Source organism: Corvus cornix, chromosome 4A, assembly GCF_000738735.6.
Source record: "Corvus cornix cornix isolate S_Up_H32 chromosome 4A, ASM73873v5, whole genome shotgun sequence".
Taxonomy (NCBI): Eukaryota; Metazoa; Chordata; class Aves; order Passeriformes; family Corvidae; genus Corvus; species Corvus cornix.
Genome location: NC_047058.1, coordinates 1,531,730 through 1,557,194, shown reverse-complemented (window position 1 = coordinate 1,557,194; position 25,465 = coordinate 1,531,730). Strand labels below are relative to the sequence as shown.

Genomic DNA, 25,465 nt, shown 5'->3' with positions numbered 1-25,465 from the left:
GCCTCACCATGAACACACTGCAGTGCCAGTGTCCCCTCTGCCAGGAATGCCTCTGTCACTTTGGGCCCCTCCTGGGCCACCTCACACCAGGCAGAAAGATGCTTCCGCCACCTCCGAGCTCTCCCACTCATCTCCTGGGACCACAGCACACACTGGGAGCCAAGGGGAAGAACAGCTCGCTAGTTCTTCTTGATTAAAAACAACGATTTATGGAGGTGAGTTGCTCAATCCAGAGGAATCATCTAACAGCCTGTTGCCACATGAGCTGTTGTGCCCAGCCTAACTTTCTCCTCCAGACAGCAAAGTAATCTGTGCAAACATCTGGAGCAAGATATACAACTGTAAATATGAAAAACCAGTAAATGCCTTTTGGAAGAGAAGATCCTTGTACTTCAGGGCATAAACTGAATTTTAACAGCTGGGGGATAAGGCCAAGCTTTCGGTGAAAGCGACTCCCCCGGGTCTTGTGTAACCATGGAGACTCCAGCACTCTCCTGGGAAGCCTCTGGGCCTTGGGGCTGTCACCAGCAGGGCCATGCCCCGAGCTGAGCCTGTGGGTTTGGTGCTGGCACCCTTCCCATGTGATGCTCCTATTAATAACTCAAGAGGGCTCAGCCACAAGGCTCCTGGGAGCCAGCACTGAGACACTGCTCATGAACTACCTTTGCAAAGTTGTTTTCTGAATAGTCCTCTGTACTGACCAGATGGCTACAGCGAGCATAGGGAAAGCACCCAGAGTTTTATCTATGATCTGGTCCTCCCACCTTTTGCTCTCCCCATGGCTTTTTAAGGCAAATAGCACCCAGTCGTGAGGAACCCACTACTGGAGCATCGTGGTGCTGCAGCACCACTGAATCCTCTGCAGACTCAATTTCTGTGCATGTCAGATCAACCTGGGAAGGAGGAGAAAGCATTTGATAACAGCAAGGATCTTTGCAAACGTTCACTTTAACTTGGTGTCACCTTGAAATCTGGCAAGAAACTGTTGAGTTGGCCCAGAGATACCACTCTGGTATAAGGCTAATCCTCAGCAGGTCAGAACATAGAACACTGATCCATGTGGAGAATGATTGAGGCAATCAGAGCAGCCTGCACAGCAGCCTGGCTGAGTGCCTGCTAGGAAAATTGCCAAATACTGTGTTATTTTTTTCATTTAGCTCTCTGCTATTTAAAGGCACCCCCATCAGGAACACAGCCCAAAGCATCCCAATCCTACGCTGCCAGGAATGCTGTGCAGAGGGAGCTCTGGGCTGGCCAAGGTGGCCACCAGATCTGAGCAACCTCAGAGGGACAAGGAAGGTCTGCTTCTCTCCAGGGATATATGCAGAGACACAATGATTCCCCTCCTGGATGGAATGGGACAGCAGGAACCCCTGGGCCACTAATTGAGACAGGAACTGCCTTGTTTGAAGCATTTTTCTGTTTCAGGGACAAGGGTGGCATCACAAGGACTGAACTCTCATGTCTTCATCCCACCCCAGCCATCCTAACCATGCCAAGAGGTGTCCTGCCTACTCATGTAGGGAAAGACAACACCTGTGCTGAGCAGGATGAGCTTTTTGCTCACCAAATGAGGAGGAGGAGCCCTCCTTTGTGAGCAGCGAAGGAGCAGCAGCCCTGCTCACAGGGCAGCCACCCAGCCCTCTGGACTCTCCCTGCTGGGACCCTGGGGCAGGTGACTGCAAGGGAGAGCCCAGTGCTGGGCTTGGTCATAAAACAGGGGTGGTGAGCCTACAGGCGAGGCGTGGGGAATCTGCAGGGTGTGCTTCAGTACTGGTCTGGACACAGCCTGCACATCTTGAGAGAGTCTGAGAGCTGGCAAAACGAGATCAGGACAACATTCCTGTCTTTTCTATTAACTCTTCCAGCATCTTTCTGGAAAAAGCAGTTGAACCTGAGCTTGTGAAACCCCTCAAATCTGTCAAATATTTCATCAAAGCAGGGGTGACTTGTTCCTGCCCATAAACCCCTCAGTGTGTCCAAAGGAAAGAAGAATCAGTGTCACTTTTTTTTCAATCTTTCCCTTTCTCACCCCTTAGAAGCCAGCGCATGTCTATAAAACCTCGTTAAATATCCCTGAATACCTGCCAGGTAAGTTCACTATTATCTCAGAAGAATATAATAAAAAGGAAATTATGTGCCCAGCTATTTCCTTCCCCTCCAAGGTGCTGTTTGTGCTGCTCCAGTCCCAGCTCTCTGCTGCTCCCTCCACCGAAGGCTGTGGCTTGACACCAGCACCAGGAAGGTAATACGTTTCTTTTCTCATGGGGAAGCATTTTGATCTACTGTGTATAGTCTCCAAGGGTGACCTAAGGTTTTCTGAGAGGCATTTTATGGACTTTAAAACATGAGAACATGCTGAAATATCAGCTTTCAGTAATGCTCCTCAGCTTTAAGAAGGAAGAGATCTGTCTGGAAACTCACCAAAAATTAGAACAGAAATCATGACCTGCCATCCCTGCATTCAGTACCTATAAAGGAGCACGATTTATTTTCACTTCCCCAAAATAAAGACTTATCCATGTACCTCGGGGTAACTTAACATGAAACCTCACACTTTGGCAGCGCTCCCTGCCCCTCCCTGGATACACATACGGCTCCTCAGGAAAGGCAAAGGGCTGCCACCCAATCCCAACATGATCAAACACTGCTGACCCTCTGCCACACTGCGAGGCTGAAGAGCCAGGAAGAGACATAAATACCATTTAAATTAATGATATAACATGATCAGGAGAGGGAACAACTCCACGCACATGCCTCAGAGCAGCGTGAGCAGCCCAGGCTGCCCCTCTGCCCGTGGGCACCTCCAGTGGCTGTCACCCCCAGGACAGAGCCCACACCGGTGCCAGGGGAGCACGGCTCCCACACCCACCCGCAGACACAGGCGTTCCAGCAGCAGTTTATCTGACTGAGAGCCAGGACACCACTTACTATAAATCAACAATAACTTGCTGACTTAAGCAAGCATCTGTTATTTACTCTGGCGGCACAAGCCAACCCACTTGGCTTGACACAGAGCTGGTGTGCAGCAGAGACAGATCTGCAAATTATTTAATTGGGAGAAATAGGCAACATTTATTAACTGTTATTTGACTGCCCTTTTTGGCAACAGGACACTGATGTCCCCTGTGGCATAGCCCCTATCCTTCCCTGAACCAGCTTGCCAGCTGGCTCCTGGCACAGAGGAACGAGGGAAACATGACTCCAAAAAGAGGCTGGATAATGATAACTGATCTAGAAGCAGCATTCTGACAATAGCAGGTGAGCACCCCTAGCCTGGGACCTCTGCTCATAGAAGGGAGAGGTTGGGCACAGGGGAAGGTCATGGTGAGACAGAAGCTCCATCCCCATCTCTGCTGCCAGCCCTCTCCCAGGGACACCATGGCCACTGCCACCAGCTGCCAACAACGTGCCTGTGCACCACATAAACTCTGTTAGCACTGAGGAAAAGCAATGGCTTGTGCTGGTTCATCTCTCCTGACAACAAGCCTGATGAGTGACTACAGGCACGTTACATTGCCAGACAGTTCATCTTCCACAACAGAGACTCTCACTGCTGCCCAAGACTCTGAAGTGCAGGTAGAAACCACACATTCCTGAGGCACAGCCTAAGGAAACAGCTGGGCTAGGTGCTTCTGCATGTTCATTCCCAAGGAAAGATGGTACAAAGACCTTGCTGCTGAGAGGGAACATTTAGGCTCACACTTATCCCTGGAGAGCCTGACACTACAGAGCTGGACATGAAGGAGAAGTTGCTTTCTCAAGGGCTGGGGAGGAGGATCATGGACTCCAAGCTCAGAGCATGGCTCCTGATGGACAGATGGTTGTGCTGTTTTGTGGGTAGTCACAGAAGTGACCCTCTGGAAGGGGTGCAGGAGAGGAAAAGCCTCCCCTGAACAGGGAGTTGTGCATCTGAGATCGCAGTCGGGCTGATGGGAGCTTAAAGCACTCTGGAGAGTCAAGAAGAGAAGCAGGAACTGACTGCTCCACGGTCACACCAGGTCACTAAGTGTCAGGCTTTTGTGTGCTAGCTCAAAGAGAGCCCGGAGGTGTAGCCACAACCCGACTGCACTCCGGCAGGCACAGACACACACAGAACTGCAGGCAGACGGGGTGCGCTCCTCACCTGAGGGAGCCGTCCCTGAACAGCGTGTGAAGGCACGCAGGCAGAGGCAAAGAAGGGAGAGAGAGGGGACTCTCCGTGTAATTTCTACGCAGAAGGTTTATTGAGGAGAGACAAGAGGGGGAGGAGATGGAGAGCCGAGGATCTGATAAGGGTCCAGGGATTTTATAGTGGGGATAGGAAAGGCGGGGATAAGGGATACAGCAAATGGGATACTTGACAGGAGGTGGGGTTGAGTGCAAGAGAACCAATGGAAATAACACAAAGGAGGGATTTAGGGAAGGAACCAATGGGACATCGAGGAACAAAGAACTTTCTAGAACTGATACATATTAAACTTGGGAAATGAATATACACAGCCTCATACATAAAGCAAGAAGGGAAATACATTAACCAATCAGGGGAAAACGGGCAAACAGCAGAACAAAGGAATCATGGGGTCTCACCATGACTGCAAATTACATGCTAAACTTGGGTGGCTGACCACGACAGCTGGTTGTCTGAGTTCTCCTCAGGAGACAGAGCAGCTGGAGCCACCTGCACCACCACAACTAAGATAATCATGGAATCAGAGAAAGGTTTGGGTTGGAAGGGTTGGGTTGAGAGACCATCTTGTTCCACATCCCTGCCACGGCAGGGACACCTTCCAAGAGACAAAGTTGCTCAATGCTACTGAAAAGAATTGTATTTTGGCAAACTGGTTTGGCTCCTTTTTGAGGGCAATCTGTAAAGTGAAATGACAAATGCAGGACAGAGAAATCAATTTATCCTTGATTTTTCTCCTTTCCAGGTTTAAGACATCTTAGATTACCACCACAGAGGGGCATTGACCTTCCCTCCTCTCTGTCCCCATTACCTTCAGCTGCCCGTTTGAAGAAAACTTTGCAGCTCCCACATGTGAGGGCTCCGTAATGGCACCCGGACGCTTCATCTCCACAGATCAGGCAGGTCTTCTGAGGCGGGAAGTAATAGTCAATGGGCAGGACATGCTCACGGCCAGTCTCCAACCTGCAGCATAAAACAGAGAGAACAAGGGAAGGGTCAGCAAACGTGGTCAGGACAAGCTGTGGGGAGCATGGTCATGGCAAACCCAGAACTGCAGTGATGGATCAGCCAAGCACCAAGCAGCAAGCAGGTGAGCATCAACTGAGCCAAACCTGGCCCTGACCATGCAGAGACCGTGCTGGGTGCCCCTCCTGACACTGCCCACTGCGTGCAGTGTATGACAAAGTGTGACAAAGTACAGTGACAGCACGGCCTAGGGAGAGAAGGTGACTGAGACTGGCTGTTGCAGTGCTCATGGAATTTTGGCTTCAATAATGAAGCTTGTGCAGCCAACAAGGCAGAGTGCAGTGCTGCCAACCAGCTGATGCCACATTAGCCACCATGCCAAGACATTCTGAGAGCCTGACTCCCCTTCTCCTCCCTTCCACACACCCAGATTCTCCCCTCCCAGATGGTACCGTCCCCTCCCCAACCTGATCTGATCTGTTTGATCAGATCCATGGAGAAATTGTTTTTCCAGAGGGCATGGCAGAAGGAGAGGGGCTTATCCAAATCAGGAGCCAACATGTCCAGGCAGTTTGGAGAACAACAGCACATTGAGTTAATTACTAGAACTCACTTTTCTGCAACCACTGGATGAGGCAATTAGCTTTTAACAGTCTGCAGGTCACCGCAACTTTTGGGTAAAAATTAGATCCCCTTTAATTTCTGGCATTGTTTGGTGTTTGCAGGTGAGCTCTGAGAAATCGGGTTACATCAACAGTGAGTGTGACAAAGATGGGACTTCTTAGAAAAAACCTTTATACACAGAAAAGCCCCACTGTCCTTGCCTGTCCCTCACCTGGGAGCTGTGCAGATCCCCACCTCAGTTTAAGGTCAGTAACTGGAGCAGCAATTTCATTTTGAGTGATTTCTCGTCTCTTTAGCAGGAGCAATCAGTGACTCATCTGTAGATGCAGCTCAACCACCCTTTCCCAACCATCTCCATGTCCAAGGCTTTTCTCAAATTACTGATTAAATGGAGGAGACCCAGTTGGCTGCACCATGCCTCCCATAGTCAAGTCCTGATGCAACCAACATGTTCCTTTCTTGGCTTTCGTGGCATCTTGCTTGTCCTCCTGGTGTGATCCCACTGCCCCATCTCAGGGCAGTCCTATATCCCCCCATGCCATGTGGCACAGAGCCCTAGCACTGGGTGTGAGGGGCTGCTGGAGAGCAGACCCTGCTGAGGAATACCAGCAGCACATAGAAAAGCTTGGCTAAAAATGTCTTATTTATCCAGCATGTTTTAGATTCACACAGAACAGGCCTTTCTGCTGATGACCCAACACCTCTTTCCTCCTCTCTGTGCTATCAGAAAAGCGACAGTGCTCATTTCCCTGTTTCCATAAGGCTTCCACTCTGTCTTCCCCATGCTCAGCACTGTGTGTGCCATGAGCAGCAGGGCCTCTCACAGCAGGTGTCATGACAACAGACACAGGACGCCCAGAGGACCCTGGGCTGGTTTTGAGGATTAATTATCTAAAACTGCAAAGCAGGTTCGCAACTGAGTGGCTTCTGAAATAGCTTTTAAAGAGCTGTTCCTGTACGGGAAGAGTTGTGCAAGTACAGAAACACCTTCCAGCAGGTGAGTACTGAGAGTACCCCATACATGTGCCCCTGGGCAGGCCTCCCCACATGCCCCTCTGTGCTCAGCCACCCTTGGCCCCACTGCCACTGACAGATGGAGACTGGAGGACACTGGCTGACATGGAAGGTGATTCCTGGCCGTGGGACAGGCTTGGGGAAAGGCTTGGTGGGGTATGCACCGCCCCAGCACCCAGAGGGGCAGGAGATGGTGTTAAGGCAGGTGGGGAGCAGCTCGACCACAGGCCCCGCAACACCAATGTGGTTCTCTGCCAGCAGCCACTGCCCAGAGCTGAAGCATCTGCCCAGGAATGCCCTTGACTTTCAAACAATGCCAATTTGCCTTTTCTTTTTTATTTTTAGAGAGAGAATTGCAAGAAAAACATAATGTAAAATTTTCTAGCAACTCAGAGCAAGCTATGCTAATGGTTCCCCTAACGATCCATATTCCTGATTCCAAGGGACATTTACAGGGTGTTCTCAAAACATGCAGGTAATATATAACACTGGCCAATGAGCCAAAGAGGTGCCTGGAGAAGCTGCAGGGCTGTGGGACAGGCAGCACTCTGGGCAGAGCCCCAGGTGCCACCTGCCCCAGGGTGTCAGTGCGCAGCAGTGCCACAGCCCCTCGCCCCTGTTCAGGGCACAGGAGGGACACACACAGGAGGGACACGAGGGGTGGCTCAACGGCCAGCTCACCACTGGCAGCTCTGAACTTCCCTCTGGGTGTAAGTTTGTACTCCGTGGGGCTGTGCTGGTGCTCAGGTCAGACCAAAACAAGCCCCGTGCGCGCTGTGGGGGGCTCACAGTTGGTACAATCTATGGCAAGTGTCAGCCCCGCTGCAGAGCGCAAAGCAGGGCGATAGTGCACTGGGGCAGACACAACTGGGACGTGGTGACGGTGGCAGCGATGCCAGACCCAGCACAGGCCCTGAAGGCCAAGGTCGCAGCTGTCACAAAGGAGCTTGGTGGCTTTGAGGGGCAGGGACAAACAACCACAGTATCTCTCCTACAGCTCTAGGATGAGTTTTACTCTCATTTCAGAAAGGTTCTGTAATGAAATGGAGGGTTTACTGAGCTCCTGTCACATGCAACTATTTCTGGAGAGTAGAAACTATCATTTTGCAATGCAAGCAGTTGTTTGTCATTAGTTAAATTTCACTAAACAGCCACGTTCTACAATACCCCCAGAAAGCCAAGAGCAAGCACTGGTAAGAGAGGAACCAACCACTTCTCCTGATCCACAAAGGAAGTTTCCATCTCAGCAACAGCCAGCACAGGCTGCCCAAAAGGAGCCAGGGAACAATTGCCCTGTCACCCGTGACTTCCCACCCCTAAGCCAGACCAGGACAAAGTGATGGTGGCTGCCACACACCCCCAGCTCATCCCACATGGGAATGCCAGAGCAGAGCACCCTGGTCCCATATTCCCTGAGGAAAGGGGGTTTGCACCTTCACCATGCTGTGCCCAAAACCTGCACATCTGTGATGCTCAGGAGGATGCTGAGCCAGAACTGAGCCAGCACTCACACGTGAACTCAGGTGACACAGAACCCTATCCAGTCATTTCAAGTACTGTCATTTCTGAGACATTCTGATGTTTTCAGGAGGAATCTCTGCTTTTAAAACAGCATCACTTGTGCATGACATTCTCTAATGCAATATTAAATTTAATTGGCTTCCCCTCAGTGCAGCTGTGGGGCTCTTGCCTGGATGAAGTTCTGTGACTCTCACCAAGGGGCCAGACCCATGCTCAGCGAAGAGCATGACTGCTCACTTCAGGCACATCCTTGTGTCCCCTTGCACTGTTATTTGGCTGCCAGAGGCTCCAGCCGGAGCTGAGCCAAGCCTGCGCTCACAGCCACCACATCACACTCATCCAGATAACAAGGCCTGCACATAAACTTTAAGGCATTTATCTGTTAAAATGCTTTGAGCCATTTAATCTATAAACGTGCAGCCTTGTACACTGAATTCATGTCCTTTCTTCTAAATAGTCTTGAGGATGTTTCCAATGTGTCCATGCCTTGTTTTCATGTGCGATGGCAGCAGAGGCACGATAGCGTCTGAGAGCAGAGCAGGGTGCAGCATGAGCCCCAGGCCTGGTAAACACACATAGGAACTGGATTGTCACCAGATTTAAATAAATATTAGAAGATGACAATGTGTTTTCCAAGCATTCCAGCAGTGCAGGCTGGAAGGAAGAGCACACCTCAGAGAAAGCAAAGGTCCTCCCACCAGCAACTCCCATGAGCAGGCTCAGCTCTCCGGCCCTGGCACTGCCTCCCAGCCCCAGGGGCACAAACAGCTTCCACAGGCACAGCTGCACAAATCCCTTCTCAAATCTCCAAATTAAACTCTGGTTTTTGTTTTCAGACACTCTGTTTACTTATTTTGACAACTTATTTTTCACACAGCAGGTCTCCGCTGAAGCCCCCTCAACCCCAGCACCTGGCTCTTTTCTTTCCTGTGCTCCTCTGTGGTGCATGAAGGCTGCTCCAGGCTGCATGGACCCAGCCTCTGTTTGTCCCTGCACTCAGGAGACAGCCCCAACCTGCCACCTGACCAGCCAAGGCACTGCACACCCGTAAATGGGACAGGCGGCACAGCCACGGCATAACCAAGACTCCTGGGGAGTCCCCCCATTTAATGGCCATCCTGGGCTCTCACCTTCCAGTCATCCATAAGGAAGAAGCAGAAAAAAAGGTGAAAGGTGGCAGGTTTGCTACACCTGGAATACAAAGCCTGGGCAAAGCCACCCTGCAGCCTCTGCACCTCACCAGTGGCCACAGCGGAGGCTGCTGCCTGCATTTGGTACAGCTGACACCAAAACTTCTGCCTCAAAGCCTGATGTCCAGCCAGGGGCTCAGGGAGCAGCTTAAATGAATCAGCTCAGAAAAGATGGAACACTTGATTCCCCCAGCCGGAGCAGGTGCCTACAAAAAGAGACAGCACGAGCGCATCGCAAGGTCGCTTCAGATGGGAACTCACCTGACTACGAAGCACAAAGGGGACAAAAAGCAAAGGAGGAGCAGCAAGGCTGCAGGCAGGCCGCAGCCTTGAGGAGCACCCCCGAGGTCATCAGAGCCCTACACTGTATCCTCCTGATGACTGCAAAGTCACCTGCAGTTACCAAGGACAGGACCTTGGTATCCTTGTTGCATGGAGAACCCTACTTATTTCCCAAGGAAACACTCCGTCCTGACTGATATTTATGCAGTAGTTTAAGCCACACCATAATCTTCCATCTTCAAATCCATCTCCTCTGCTGAGAAAAAGAAAATGTGCCTGTAAAGAAAATCACAAATAATGAGACATACTTGATACATATATTTCATGCTCCAAGAGACACTACCATGATGCCAGATGTGGGTACAGGCTTACAGCTCCCAGGAAAGCATCCAGGGTACAGACTTGTAGTGCCACATACCAACATCTTCACCTGCAGGAGAACTTTTACCTTTCCCCTCTTCCAAAACCAAGTGATGCTTATGAAATGCTCTGGAAGAGGGGATGTGAGTTCTTGGTGGCTTTTCTCACAGCCGGTTTGCCAGGAGGATCTCCAGAGGAACAGAACACTGTGCCAGCATCCAGCCATGGGGCACAGCACCTTGGGTGAACCAGCCATGTGGCCCCCAAGACCACCATGGTCCCCCAGCTAACCACAGCATCTGGTACGGTGCTATCAAGAGAAACCCAAGGAAGAACAATTCCAATCAGTTTCATGTGGACTCCAAATGTATTTGGAATTTTACTGGGCAACAAGGATCAAGTTGTGCTGGTGGCCAGAGGCCAGTGGCTGGCTCCCAGCTGGGCTGCTGAGGGACGCCAGGATTCATTCCCAGACTCAGATATTTAAAACATGAAATATTTTCCCCACTTCCTTCAGAATTATTGCTAAGGAAACCAGTGCTGCAAATTCTGCGTTTTTATTTCTCCATTGGAGGAAGCACTAGGCAAAAACAGTCGGCAACAAGGGTGGGACCTGGTGTAGAAACATGAGGAGACCACAAATACCATGGATTTGGCACCTGACTGGGGAGGCACACGGCATGAGCCAGCACCCTCCCCCTGGCACAGCACGGAGCCCTGGGGATGGACGGGGACCGGAGCAAGAAGCAGAACCCCCCATCTCGGGTAGCAGCCCCCCTCCCGCCCCCTTGCAGTGGGGAACGCCAAGGATCACTGCAGTGGTGCTGCAGCGCTGGTCCCACAACTTACCAGCAGAACTGGGTTATTTTTAGGCACGTTTCTATCAAGACCAAACCTTTGCAGAGACAGGGCTGCAGGGGCATAAAAATCCTTTGCCTTATTATGCCTGGGAGTGGATACAAGCTCTATCTGCAGAATTTCCCTTCAGCTCTGCTGGCAAAGCACTGAGTTTCTAGAGGAGACTTCATGAGTTGTGCAATAGTATCGTATTCCCGCGTCCTCCAAGTGGATCATGCTGTGAGTCATCTCAGCCAGAAACACACTAATTGTAAGGAAGGTTTCACATATTTAGTGTCTGGTCTCCCTGCCACTCAGCCCCAGTCTCAGCAGAACAGGCAACACAGGAGCAAATCCCCCAGCAACCCACAGCCATTGGCTGACAACCACCAATCCCTCCTGCTCCCTGGCCCAGCCGTCCTGGTGTGCCTGCGGCTCACAGCTGCCTACACCTGCCAGCTGCACAGGGATTGGGGCAGGAGCAGGGCAGGACCAGCCCCTCAACAAGGCTTGGATGGTGGGGATGGATGGATGGATGGATGGATGGGCAGGCAGCTGCACCAGTACCAACCTCAATGACAACTGAGGGCAGCCCAGCCAGGCATGGACTAGGAAACAGTGCTTTGATGCCAGTTTGCTCTTTTAATGACATATGGCAGGGACAGCCAGACCTGTCGTTCTGGGGGCTAAGAGCATTCCCGGGAAAACAGAGAGCAGAGCCCCACAGCCCTGCAGCAGTGCAACCAGCTGACTCCAGGGACCTGTGGGCATGGGGGGTCCTCCTGTTATCACAGACCCACGCTGGAGTTTGGGCTGGCCCTGCTGGGCAGTGATGTCCAGAGAGAGCTGTGGCACGCTGGGGATCAAAGCCCTGCCCCCTACCCCTTGGCCATGCTTTTCCAAGCAGGAGAGGAATGAAAGCAGCCAGTAATCATTTTCTTTCAAGCCCACCTGCAAACTAAAACACAGATGCCACGTGTAATTTTAGGCCTCACAGCCTTGAGAGTGTTCTCCCGAGCCTCTTTGAGTGAGCAGTGAGAGAGTCACCTTAGGACACGCTGCAGCCACAGCGGCTGCGCACCCGCCTTGACCCCAACTCTGAAACAATAGGAGGGCAGGGGCATAGCAGGAGGGCACAGCATGGCCAGGAGTTAACAGATCCCCACTGGTCCCAGGGGATCCTGGAGGACACACTGAGCCCCCTCCATTAATTGCAATCACATGCAGAGGGACTGGCCAGCCACCCTGCTAACTCCAGGCTGCCACCTTCTCCCTGCTGGACATGACAACTGCTTCAACTCGGGCCATAATCCAAGGGTTTAAGCACCCACGTGGCAAAAGGGAGAGTGAACCTAACAAGAAGAGAAGAGCTGTGCCCCGGAACCTCAGCTCCCATCTCAGCTCAGCTCTGTCCAACCCTCAGCACAGCTCCAGTGGGATGTTCCATCCTGCAGGCTCCCCAGCACTGTGCTCTGCCCCCTCTTCAAACCACCCCCAACAAGGCCCAGAATCAAGGACCCGGCACTTGGCGCAGGCTGTGCTCTAAACAAGAAAGGGAAAAAGTCCCTGTGCTGCTACTGTTTTTCTAACCATTTAAAGAGGCTCCAGGGGACTGGGGAGCAGACTGGGAAGTAGTAGATTTCTTCATAAGGGGAAGATCCTATTATCAGACAAAAGACTTTTTGACCACAGGGGACATGTGAAAACAAAGCAAATTACGGAGAGCTAGAAAAACTAAATCCATGTGAACAGGCTGAGTTCACTGGGACGATGTCACATGTTCTGGAGCACAGGAGCATGCACAGGGACAAAGCCCAGAGCCAGCCAAGGGGGTCACGGTCCACACTGCACCCATGGCCCCAGACACGTGTCCCCCAGCCCTGCCCTGCTAACAGAGCTGGCACTGCCAGCCAGCAGGAAAGGGAGTGGGGGTGACGTGGGGGGCTGGTTCTCAGTGTCTGAGCGGGGAGAAGCAGCAGTGCCAATTCCACACCAAGCCCTGTGCCACCCACAGAGGCTCACAGAGCTCCAGCCACCTCTCCTCCTGCAGGTGGCACAGGGCACGGTGCCTGCCCTCCAGGGACATGTCTGCAGAGGAAATGCTGCAGGCCGCGGGGTGAGGGGTGGGGATATTCCTCATACAGAAGAGAACACACATACCATCTGGGTGTGGTGTTCACAGGAGGATGATGAACATCCACAAATGTGCACAGGCACACACTATTCAAGAGAAACAGTAAATCCGAGCTCTTTTCCAGTTAACACACCTCATTTATTCCCAGATGAAAGCTATTAACCCCATCAGCACAAAAACTCCTTCCCTGTGTTTCCCTTTCAAGAGGACTGGAAATAGGAATCCAGGCGTCCCAACAGCAGGTTGGGAGATGTGCAGACGCTGCTCTGATGGTTGGCACGAGGGGGAGGAGGCAGGAGCCTTCATGAGGAAATTTGTGATACAGAAACTTGTGCCTGGGCTCTGTTCTCAGCACACAAGCCAAGGTCAAAGCGGTTTTTTCTGCCATTTCTAACCAGCAAGGAAGCAAACACAGCTAAAATATGTAACAGGAGCCAAAATGCTGAGGGCTGGTAAAAACACCAGAGAAAGAAGTGTCATGTCATTTTGGGAGAGACAAGAAGCCTCCTCCATTCATCCCCAGGCAGAGAGAGCACAAGGGGAAGGAAGCAATCTCCAGGGTTTTCCCACCTCATCCCAGGGACTGAACACATCCTCTGTAAAATGTATTCTGGAGATCTGCAGCGTCCCCTCTGGCATTTGTATGGATTGCTCCTGCTGGCAGCAATTCCAGAAGCACTCAGCAGGATGGGGGTCCGGAAGATGAAGATGCTGCCGTAACACAAAAGGATTTGCCCCAAGGTTCTTCCCAAAGCCACTGTCTGCAGCCAACCCATGTCTAGTCCCTTCTGGAGCATATTGGTGTGGAGGGAGAGGGCACCCACCAGAATGCACCCATCCTAAGGCCACAAAGCCAGGCAGGACACGGCTTGGGGCAACATGGTCTAGTGGGAGGTGTCCCTGCCCGTAGAGGGGAGTGGAATGAAAGGGCCCTTCCAACCCAAACCATTTCCTGAGTCTATGACCAGACTCCTCAGGCTCCAGCAAGAGCTGGATCAGGCAGCCAGCACCCAGGACATCCCCCCAGCAGTGCCTGTCACAGACACCTGGCTGCAGACATGAAAGGCAAATCGTTACAACTGCTCCATGCCCAGCGCATGAGGGGTGGCTGGGACTCTGCATGGAGCTCTCGGGCAGCTCTCCTGTTCTGCACAGCCTGAGCAGGGCTCTGCCAGCCCAGGCACACCCCAAATGTGTCCCAGGAGCACCCAGATTTCAGGGCAGACACATCAAACGGTAAATATGCCTGTGCCTGACTGCTTGCCCCAGCTAAGGCTGCCCACAGTGCTCCATCCCCACACCAAGGGCATCCTGGGCCAGCACTGTCAGTGTCCCAGCATTGGTGGTTCTGCACTGACTCTCCTATCCTGACTTAAGTCGTATCTTTTGCCCCCAGAGGTTTTTGGGAAGTGACAGCTGCCTTGCCTGTCACGCGGTGCTCAGCATGGTCCACCAAGCCCCCAGCAGCCCCACGCACCAGGCAACATGATGGACCCCTCAGCAGAAACACAGGCTCATCCCATGAACCATTATTCATTCATATTCCTCATCCCAGGAATCATTATTAACTTATTAGGGTGGACTCCCTTTCCCTTTGGATGGCACAGGGAAGCCACCAGGACACCTGTGGAAAGCATGGGTGTAATCCACTGCTGTGGACACCTGAGCTGCTTGGAGTGGCCTGGGAAAAGGGCAGCAGCTATAAATACCTGGGGAACTGGCTTACACTTTTAAGAGTACTTCTACTACTGCAAATCACTTAATCTGAGGTCTGTGAAACCAATCCCACCACTTCTGAGGACGTGTCAGCACCTGTGTTCTCACTATTTGCAGAGGCGTCCCCGGGCGGGGGCTGGGGAGCTCCGAGCCAGAGCGCAGCGGGTGACCTTGCTCTTTCTGGCCTCTGTTCAGACTGCACTAACCAGGGAGCAAGCAGCACCATGACAGCAGCTGAGCCAAGCTGACCCAAGACGACCCAAGCCAAACCGAGCCTGCCCTCCTGTCCCGTGGCATCCTGCAGATGTCCCTGGGGAGAGCGGCGGCTCCAGCGCAATCCCGAGGCACGATGCTGCACTCCCGCAACCCCTCTCTGCAAACACTGCCGCGGGGGCTGGACAGGGGCACTGGGGCAGCGGAGGTGAACGAGCCAATGGATGGGGCGCAAAGTCCAGCACGCTGCTGCAGGACGGTCCCCAGCACCCGGCACAAAGCCAGCACAGCCCCCTGGGACCCCAGCGCTGAGCTGCCAGGGCTGCGGCCACTCACACGCACCAAGGGGCTGCTGACAAACCTCAGCCCCTGCCTGCAGAAGAGGGACAATTTCTTTCTCCTCAGTTGCCAGGAGGCTGAATGAATCGCTGCTCATGAGTGCTTCAGCAGTAAAGTACTACTACTGGGAGTATTTTTATTACTGTTAGAGGATACTTTGAATGTCACTTAAAAACACTGGCAGGAAGAATCAGGGTTGCGATGACTAGATTTAAAGCAGAAAAAAGCACAAGCACACACCTCAGTACGAGGCAGACAGCAGTGGTAACAGCAAGAGAGAATATGGATGGAGAACCCCCGTCACACATCTTTGCCATGACAACTGGGCCAGTTCCTTTTCATTACAATGAGCTCCCTCATTCCACTACTGCTGTTAACAAACAGGGCTGGTTCTGGTCCCCACAGTGCGCAGCCACGGTCAATACCAGGGCCACCAGCCACTGCCAAGGCCACCACTGGGCAAGCCTGCACTGGCCAGTGATGTGACCGTATCTGCCTCTTAATCGTTTACCAGGCATAAATGCTCTGCTACAACAGGAGATGGGACATCTGCCTCCTGTATGCTGGATCTCTGGAGGAAAAGAAAGAGCTAGAAAGGATCCAGTATCCCCACAGGAAGCGCTGCCGTTGCTGTTCTCCTATGAACATGGTGTAGAGCTGGGCTCATCCAAGGTGAGAGCAGATCATTCTGGTCAATGCTCACCTCTTACACAATGATGACCCCAAAGGGAGGTACCTGTGCCCCCTGTGCCACATCACTACATGCACGTGGTGTCACCAAGCTGCCCTCCCCAGCTGGCCCAGGCTGTCCATGATGGCATTGTGGCACTTGCTTTGCATCCGTCTGAGGTGCAGATGTGTCTTTTGCAGAAAATCTTCCAAAAAGAAAATTAACTTGCACAAAGTAATGAGGCTGAGCAGCTGTGCAAGGGGGAATCTTCACTTTTCCTATATATTTCCAAAGTTCCAGAGCCATCCACAGCTGCATGGATCTCTGGGATCTACCAGGGTGGCTCTCAGAAACAAACAGTTTTTACTAGAAGTCATAGAAAGCCTCCCACTGAACAGTTTTCTTTCAGTAAACACTCATTTGATAAATTTTATATGTTCCACAGGACAATAAAATAAATACAATTTCTTTCTTTTGTAATTTTAGTCCACAATCACTAGCAGAAAGTATCTACTGCAAACACCAACCCAGCAGCCTCCAGTGAGTGCTCCAAGTCTAGACAGCAACTGGCAATTGAGAACTGGCAAACTGGGACAGGCACCTTCAAACAAGCAATTTATAAAATATGAATGAACGTCCGTGCCAAGAGTGGAATTCATGGGAATGACAGAAAATCACAAAGAACTGAGCTACTGCTCTCTAGTACAACTTGTTCTTAACCCTGTGTAATTAAACTATTTTCATCACACCAAAACGACTGCAAAATATGACTACAAAATTTTCAATATTTTAGGAAATTTTGTGGTTTCTTCCTGCAATACATGGCACTGTTTCCAGCTTTCTTCCCGGCTGAGGAGCACGCCCCTCTCGCCATGCACAGACTCTGACTTCTGATCTGCTCCAGTTCCGCTGTGCCTGTTCCTCCCACTGCCCATCCGCAATCCTCCTTTAGCTCCCATTGGGACTCAGAGGTGACCCCTGGCACGGACACAGAGCAGGCTCTTGTCTCTGCTGGAGCCCAGCGCGGCCTTGGAGGGTCCTGGTGCAGGGAGCTGGCTTTGCCCCTGGGATGCCGCTCACATTCGCTGCCTCGCTACAGTGTTTCTGCTTTGATTCTTCCCAGGACCGTCCCACACCTTCCTCGCTCTGAGAAAGGGGCCAGAGGCAGCGACTTCCAGGAATCGTGGGCTCTGTGCCATGGGGACAAATCCCAACTCCAGCACCCACTGATGCCTGTCCCCACGGTGGGGATCCTGCCCCAGGGGCTGGAACCTGCACCCATGGTAGGGATCTTGTCACAGGGAGAAAACCTCATCTCTGCAGTGAGAATCCTGATCTGGGAGTGACTCTTGTCCCCTGGGCTACGAAACATACAAATCAGTATTTTGACACACTCTTCTGTCCTCAGAAGCAGCACCAAAGTACTTCCCATTGTTAACTGGCTCTCAGTCTGGAATTAAGTTCTCCTAGGAGGAAAACCAATGGTTATGCCAGAGACTGGCTGCAAGGAGTGGTGCAAAGCACAGCTCATCTGTGCAGTGGAAAATGAGGGAATCTGTAAACAGCAGGAAGAATGTAAAAGCTGCAGAAGCTGGAGAAGAGCTGCCATGAGTAGATCCTGTGCAGCTTCCAGCCCTGAAGCCTCGGGAGAACATACAAAATACTTGTGTGACTCTGACCCATTGACAGCTTTTTGTGGATTGTTTCTTTCGCAAAATTTTCTGATTTCTCAGCCATTGCTTCCAACCCCAAGTGCCACATAAAGCCTGTCCTTCCACTGCAACCAACACTTGAGAGGAACCAGGGTGGAATAATCACTGCCGATACCAAGCACAAGACTGTGGAATCAGCTTCCAGAGGGTGTAAGAGCTCAAAAATTCAAGACGTGTGGAGAAGAGGATGGGAAAGCCCAGAGGAGGATGGGGCAAAGTCTGCCTTTGAGCAGTGAAGAGGCAAAGAGACGCTGTGTACCCTTAGAGCAGCTGGATAGGTCCCACACAGACACCCTACATATCTGCCCTCCACAGCCCAACACCTGACAGGTGATCCATCTCCCTTTCCCAGTGGTAAGGGAGAGCTGGAGCACAGGAGAGCAGGGAAGAGAGGGAGAGACAGACAGAGGAGGGAGGGGAAAAGGAGGAGACCATTTTATGATATTTGATATATGCTCAGGAGCGAGGAAAAGGAGCCGCCAGTGCCGTGCTCCAGCACAGCGCTGAGCAGTGCCCACCTGGCTGCTCCCCCAGTCCTGAGGGGTTCTCCTTGCTGAGCACAGCTCCAACATCTCTGCAGCTCCAGTTACCCAGCCTCAGCGTATCACTCGTTTCACAACCTCAGCTCCAGCCGTGATAGACATGCACCCTGCCATGGTATCATGCCAGCTCACATTCAACCAACCCCTGAGTTCTCTAATCCAGCTCCAGATGGATTATCACAGCCATCCTGTGTCTCTGAGCAGGGAAAGGGTGAGAGGTGATGAGGAAGAAATTTGTTTATCTTTTCTCCATTTATCAGGAACCAACAACAAGCTTTAGCACATCCCCAATTCTCCTGGCCACCAGAGGTTCCCTGTCCATGTGTCCGTAGGGGCCAAAGAGACTGGCTGCCCACACAAGGTTCTGCCATGGTCCTCTCGTCTTCAAAGAAATATTTACATCCTATGGCCAATTGCCAGAGCAGAAAGGTCACGCTGACAACAGCAGATGGGAGGGTCAGCCCTTTCCCAAGGGCTTTGGAGTTCTGCTGGTGCAGCGCTGGGGGTCCCCAGAGCCCTTCTGGGACTGGGATGCCAGAGCAGCTGCTGCTGGGCACAGACTGGAGTGCGGGCAACCCTGAAAACGACCTCCTGCCTCTTGGCGTAACAGCTGCCCTTCATCTCTTTGTCAATCTTATCTCCTTCCACAGGCAGGAATTACTGCAGGTGTTATCTGTAAGCCTATCACAATTACAGAGCTGAAACGATTACAGAGCCGTCGAGCCAGGTGATGAATGAACACATGGCACTGGCCCAAAATGACCACAGCCAGACTGGGGAAAGGAACCAAAGGTAGATGTAACCAACAAACAACAGGATTGTAACCAGTATCGCACCAGGTAACAGCAGTGATCGCAAATGCCACTTAAAACCATCTGAAGCTACATGGACAGCAGGTTTTCCTGAGCCAAAAGCCCCTTATATCCTTTCCTCTCCCTTGATCCCATTGCTTTAGTAACAGCTCCTTCTCTAATTCCATTTCATTCTAAACCAGAGGCCAACCCCCTCCCACCTGCTGCTGGAATTTGTCTTCTGATGGCAGAACCTTGGATTTATTCTGACAGTGCTGCATCTTGCTCCTGAAACAGGTTATTTAGTCACCTCAAAGACTGCTGGTAGTAATGATGCAATAAGCGGAGCACAAAGAGAAACATCTCTAAATCCACAGGGTAACAAAGCCTGAGGTTAATTTGCTAATTACCTGTAAGCCTGACTGGTGCAGTCAGGGACGCTGTAGCAACAGCTTTAAATTAAACCAAATCGTGTTAATACCCATAATGTTTCTGAGATGTGCCAGCGCCCCTAAACCCTGGCACCCCCCCCAGATATTAAGAACTGCTCACGCTTTAGTGTTGTATGAAGGGTGTTTAACTCAAAAAATACTTACCCATACCTGGTCCCAACTGCAGCAGGATAGAGATGGGGCTTGGGAGAACTTCATCTGTGAGGGAAGAGCCATGATCCTGCTGGCAGACAGCAGGACCATTCAGAGAGGAAAGAAAGTAGGAGCAACACACCTTGAAACACTCCTTATTCTCCAAAGCAGAGGGGGCTGTCTGTGCCTCTTCCCCCAGCAGCACCCCCAAGCACAGGGCACTGAGGTGCCCATTGCCCCGGGCTTGTAAAGCCCCAGAAGTGTCCCTCACCATCCTCACAGAACACTGAGGCTGCATCCTCTGAGGCTACGAGGGGAAAGCTCTACGTGCAAGGTCAAGTAGGGCAGGAAATCAGACCTAGCACCAGACAGCAGAGGGGTGCAGGTCCAAAAGCCAATCATCCTTCTATCAGGGAATTTTACTACAGAGCCTCTCAGCTCCCACGAACCTTTCTTCCCACAGTCACTGCTGCCTGGGATGCTGGTACATGACCCGCTGTTCCAGCTCCAGCAGCAGCAGAGGCTGTTCCTGCGCTGGCACCCACAGATCCAGGAGAAAATGCAAAGCTGCAGGAAGGGGCCAGCAGCACGCTGTAAAGCTAATGGAGACTTTGCTAGGACGAAATGTAAGCCTGGCAGCGATTAACACATATGGTTGAGCCAGACCATGACAAGTGTTCCGCTTTCCTTACGGTGTTTGAAAATTACATCTGAACACAGAGACACGATGCCAGCCCATTACACCTCTGCAGCAGCAGGGTAGCACTGTACAAGCCTTGGAGCTCAAAGGACAAGATACTGGTGGTGTAAAGGTTGCTGTGCCAGCTCCGACCCTGCTGATCCCACAGAAGTCTGCCAGGGGAAACAGGCACAGCACATCAAACAGAGCTGCAAGGAAGAGGACTATACAGCACTTCCCACCAGGAATGAGGGAAATGTCGTTTATCTCTAAGGCAAGACCCGGGCAAAATGTACCTGCTGCTGCCTAGTCCAGCCCCCAAGACTGCCTGCAGACCTCCATGGGAGTCCACACCTGCTCTCCTCAGTGCAACATTCCCTGTCTGTGCAGGATCCCACTGTACAGGCTCTGCAGGCAGAACAGCCACACGGAATAAACCTGCACCACCACCACCAGCATCTGAACGCTGAAATTTTCCAACTCGATTCCTCCCTGCCCCCTCTGCACTGATTCCAGCAGAGATTTACCCAGACTCCAGAGGCACATTCGGAGCTTTGCCACGTACAAAGCTCACAGCTGGATGATGCTCACAGCTGCACTCTTTCCGACCTGTCACTACTTTTATTCTTTTTTCTTTTGCCAAGCCCTTGACATCTCTGTACAATCCCCCAGTAAATCACTGTGTGGGTGGAATTTGCCCCAATACCCAAATGAAGCTGTAAGCATTTAAAACACAAACAAGCCCAGAGGCAGTACACTCACCCAGTGCTAATTTAGAGGTAAAATCTAATTGTTCATTTCAGCCTTTGCTCCCAGCATCCCAAGCATCACGGAGTGAGTGTGTGGATGCAGGACTCCCACGATGCAAACCCCAGCTAAGGTCTCACATACTCTTGGATGGGGCTGCTTCTGAGCCAGCAGAAAATCCCTTGGACAGCCCATTCTCCCTCCCATTTCCATCAGCTTGGCCACGTTTTTCTGTGACAGGTGAGCATGCAGGTGCCCATTGGTTTAGATGCTGTACAGCTATTTTACAGAGATGGGTCATCTTCTTTGAGGTTAATCAAAATTATTTTTGATTGAATCCTACTTCTCAAACGAATCTCCCCTCCCCTGGTGCATTCCCAAAACCTGTTCTAGCTCTACTTTAAAACGCATTTTCTACCTGTACTTAAAATAGCCCTGAAGCACAGGTGATGTTTCTCTTCCACTACATTCGGGGTTCCCTGCTCTGCACAGTGCATTCCCAGGCAGTTCTCGGCGGGACAAGTTGCCAGGAGGATTTTAACTCGATGTCAAGATCCGTCCGTGCTTCGCGGCACAGCGTCCCGATCTCGCCCGCTCCCAGCGGCCGGGAAAGCGGGATAACAGATGCGTGAGGAAACGACATAAACACAACGACCTCACGGGACGGCGGGGACACCGGGCGTGCACCGCGGTATTCCTGGCACGATCTCGCCTAGTCAGTCCCAAATGTCAGCATCCCGGCAAAAGGGAAAGTTCTGCAGCGGAGAGGTACACCAAGGCGGGAACAGCCAGGACATAGCGGGGTTGGACCCGTGGTGAGCGCGGGGCAGCTGCGGCAGGCGGCGGGGGCGGCTGGGGGAGCGCGGAGTGCCGGTGGGCTGCGAGGTGCAGAAGGTGGCATGAGGGGTGCGGGCACAGGATGCCGGTGCTGGAGGGAGGTGGGATGCAGGATGCCGGCGGGAAGCACAGTGCAACGTGCGCATGCCGGTGGGCTGCGGGACGCGGGTACTCACCGGAGATCGCCGTAAGCGCCGGCGTAGCCCTCGACCCAGGGCTCCAGCTCGCTCTTGATGCCGGCGGCGGACGCGGCGAAAGGCGGCCGGCCCGGTGGGTACCAAGCATCGGCAGGGCAGTCGGCCGGCCCGGCGGGCGGCTCGGGGCACGGCCCGTAGAGCTGCCCCTCCTCGGCGAAGAAGGTGGGCCAAGGGGGCGCGGGGCCCGGTGGGACCAGCTCGGCTCCGAAGCGGCACGGGCCACCCCAGCCGCCGCCCGCCGCCGGCCCCGCCGCGCTCTCCAGCTTGACGCGGCCGAAGCCGCGGGGCAGCCCCGGCCCGGCGGGCGGCTCGGCGGCCAGAGCGGCCTCGAAGGCGGGCGAGGGGTCGCGGACGGGCGGGCGCGGGGCGCGGGGCGGCCCGGCGGGCACGGCGAACATGCAGTCCTCGCGGGGCAGCGGCTCGGCCGGCATCTCCAGCGCCTCCAGCGCCAGCCCCATGGAGGCGGACACGGCGCGGCACAGCTGCCGGGCACTGTCGCCCAGCGGGTCTTCCTTGTCCGCGGGCTCGGTCTCGGGCGGCGGCAGCAGCGGCGGCATCGCGCCCGCCTCGCCCAGCAGTTCCCTCAGCTCTCCGGCGCAGGGAAAAGACGAGCCCATGGCGGGGCCGGCGGCCGGCAGCGCCTTACCGGGGGCAACGGGGCTCAGGGGGCGGCAGGCAGCCGGGCGGGGATGGCAGGCAGGCGGGGGAGTCCGGCGGCGGCCGGGGGGGAGTCGGCGGGCAGGGCGCGCTTGGCGGCGGCTGCCCGGCGCCCGGTTCCTCCCGCGGCTGGAAAGCGTCGCAGACGCTCTGGAAGAAGCTCTGAAAAGCCCCGCGGAAGGTCCTGCCCGGCGGTCGCGGGTAGACGCGACCGACCCCCAGCTGCACCTCCATGCTCGCCGAGCGCGGGGCAGCGATCGCTGCAGCGGCGGCGGAGCGAGGCGAGGGCGGAGAGCCCTGGCAGCGCTCCCGGGCCGACCCCCGCGGGCCGCCTACGCGTGGCGCTGCCCCGCGGTGCCCATGGCAGTGGCCGCCGGGCACGAAGCTCGGTGCGCGCAACAGGCAGGGAAAGTTGTCGGCGGGGCTGCGGGCAGGTGCGGCGGCAGAGCGAGGGGCGGGCGGGGGAGGCCGCGGGGAGGGAGGCGCGGCGGGGAGACCGCCCCGCGCCGCGGCTCCGCCGAGATTAACCCTGTGACGGCCGCGGCGGCAGCGGCGCCCGCCTGGCCCCGGGTTCGGCGCGGCCCCACCGGCGGCCCTGGAGCAGCGCGGACGCGAAGCCGCAGCCCCGCCGCAGTGTCCGGGCTTTGGCGCCTCAGAGGGCGGATCGGAGAGGGATGAGGCTGCCCGGCCCGGCCCGCTGGGGACATCGCGTGTCACCGCGGCCCCCGGGCGAGCGTCCGACCCGGACCCCGCGCCCCGGCTGGGCAGGACGGGGCGGGATGGGGGCGCGGCGGCGGCTGTCCCGGTTCCCAACTGCTGCTGATGGAGCGGGTCCGTGCGGACCACCCGCCCCGGGCCGGCTCGGCTGCTCTCCCCCCCGCTGACAGCTGGCGCAGCCGGGCGGACTTGGTCAGAAAAATGCTCCTTTTCGCGTTGGCGTGTCGGCGCTCAGCAGCTCCCCACCCCCGGCCGGGCTCGAGCCGACCCCCGCACCTCTTCGTTCGCTTCTTTCCTGAAGACCGGCCGCCCTCTTCCACCTCCCACTGCCCCGCGTCGTGCCACAGCCCCCGCCCGCCAAAGCACGAACCATCCCGCGGGCATCCCGCGCGGGTCACGCACCGGGATGAAAAATACCTCGCTAGCAGAGAAATTAGTGCAGGACCTACCGTACACAAAGCTTGAGCTCCCCTTGCTGGTCCTGCGATAACAATCCTAAAGCAACTTCTGGGAGGCACCATCCCCAAGCAACCTAGGAATGGAATAATTTTCATTCGAGGGAGCTTAAACAAGCCCGTTACTTGGAGCCCCTTTGAAGACAAAGGGAAAAAAGCCATAAATAAGTGGAGCCCATGGGGAAAACAGAGAGACATATCCCATCTTTTAAAAGCCTTTTTACAAGCTGTAGAAGATAAAAATAAAAACCGAAGTCCAGCCAAGCAAAATTTGGCAATGTCCTCCATCCTGCCTGCGTGATCAGAGCAGCTGGAGGAGGGGGAGGAGGGTTGGTGCACAGGCAGGGACGGGGTCACTGCTGCTGGCTGCTGCAGCAAAGGACAGATGCTGGCAGGGGCTGCCACCCCCCAGGCCGTGGCGGGCTGAGGACTCTGCCCAGCTCTCCCTGGCCACCAGTGAGCATTTGTGGAGAAACTTCCTCAACCCTTGCATGTGGGTGAAACACCAAGATGGACTCTAATGCCAAGTCCCACAGCCCCTAAAGCACTGAAGGCAGCTCAGCTAACACCTGAGATGGTAAAAACCAAGGGAGACGCAATAAGATATGTTCTGCCAAGTGGATGTGGGTTCCAGCATCTTTGTTGTTCCAGCCTCTCAGAGTTGACAGGCCTCTGGAGTGAAATATACAGACGCTGGAAAACATCTAGAGGGTGATTCTCACAATCAGCCTCAAGAACTGTATTGAGAAGGGCTGAGGGCTAGAGCTGCAGGATGGTATCGCTGCGGGAACAAGGGCCTCTGCACCTCAAACAAGACATGGGTTCTGACCAGAGCTTTGTTTGATCCCACCATTCCCACAGGGAGGAAACATCCTAAGCCAGTACACCCTGAAACACCACAGCCTGCAAAGACCTTGGCACAATTCAGACTTTTGACTTTCAAACCACCTTTTCTGTCTGGGATGGGACCTGTTTGAGCCTCAGCTCCTATCTCTGGAGCTTTGGCTTTGGTCCTGTTTGTGTTCCCTTGCCCTTTCTCTCTCTGCAGTGTTGCAGTGGGGATTCTTGCAACACGTATATCAGACAATGAAGCCCGTGGAAATGGACTGATTCTGGTAGATATTTTCAGAGATGTTTGTTTTTCCAGCCGCCTGGCCGGCGACCTGCCCAAGAACTGAACAATCACGGGACCAGAGGGTCCTTCCCAGGCAGGGGAACACAAACAACCAGTGGGGAACGAGGTTGACCAGGGAACAGGGAAACCCCATAGGCCCTGCCTCTACCCCAGGGCCCCTCTCCCAGGACCACATGGCAGGCGGGAGGAACCCCAATGCTGCAGCATCTACAGGGCCCCAGATTTTCCCCTAGTCTGAATGTTGCTGTGGGGTTTTTGGAATGTCAATCACTGCAGAGGTGCAGAAAGTGAGACTGCAAAATGGTTTGTGTACTTCAGCCTGCAGAGCCAACACTTCAGTTCTGACTTATGATCTGTGGTAGATATTTTTAATTTATT

The 25,465-nt window shown here is 53.8% G+C and overlaps 1 protein-coding gene across 1 annotated transcript in view; it reads right to left on the bottom strand.

The window, feature by feature from the left end:
• The window catches only part of AR (androgen receptor), a 37,875-nt gene extending 14,643 nt beyond the window's left edge, over positions 1-23,232 (bottom strand). The window contains 3 exon segments of the mRNA XM_039572093.1: positions 4,980-5,131; positions 22,103-22,776; positions 22,778-23,232. Of these exon segments, the coding sequence (XP_039428027.1) occupies positions 4,980-5,131; positions 22,103-22,776; positions 22,778-23,014 (1,063 nt within the window). The 5' untranslated portion in view covers positions 23,015-23,232.
• Positions 23,233-25,465: the final 2,233 nt, after the last annotated feature.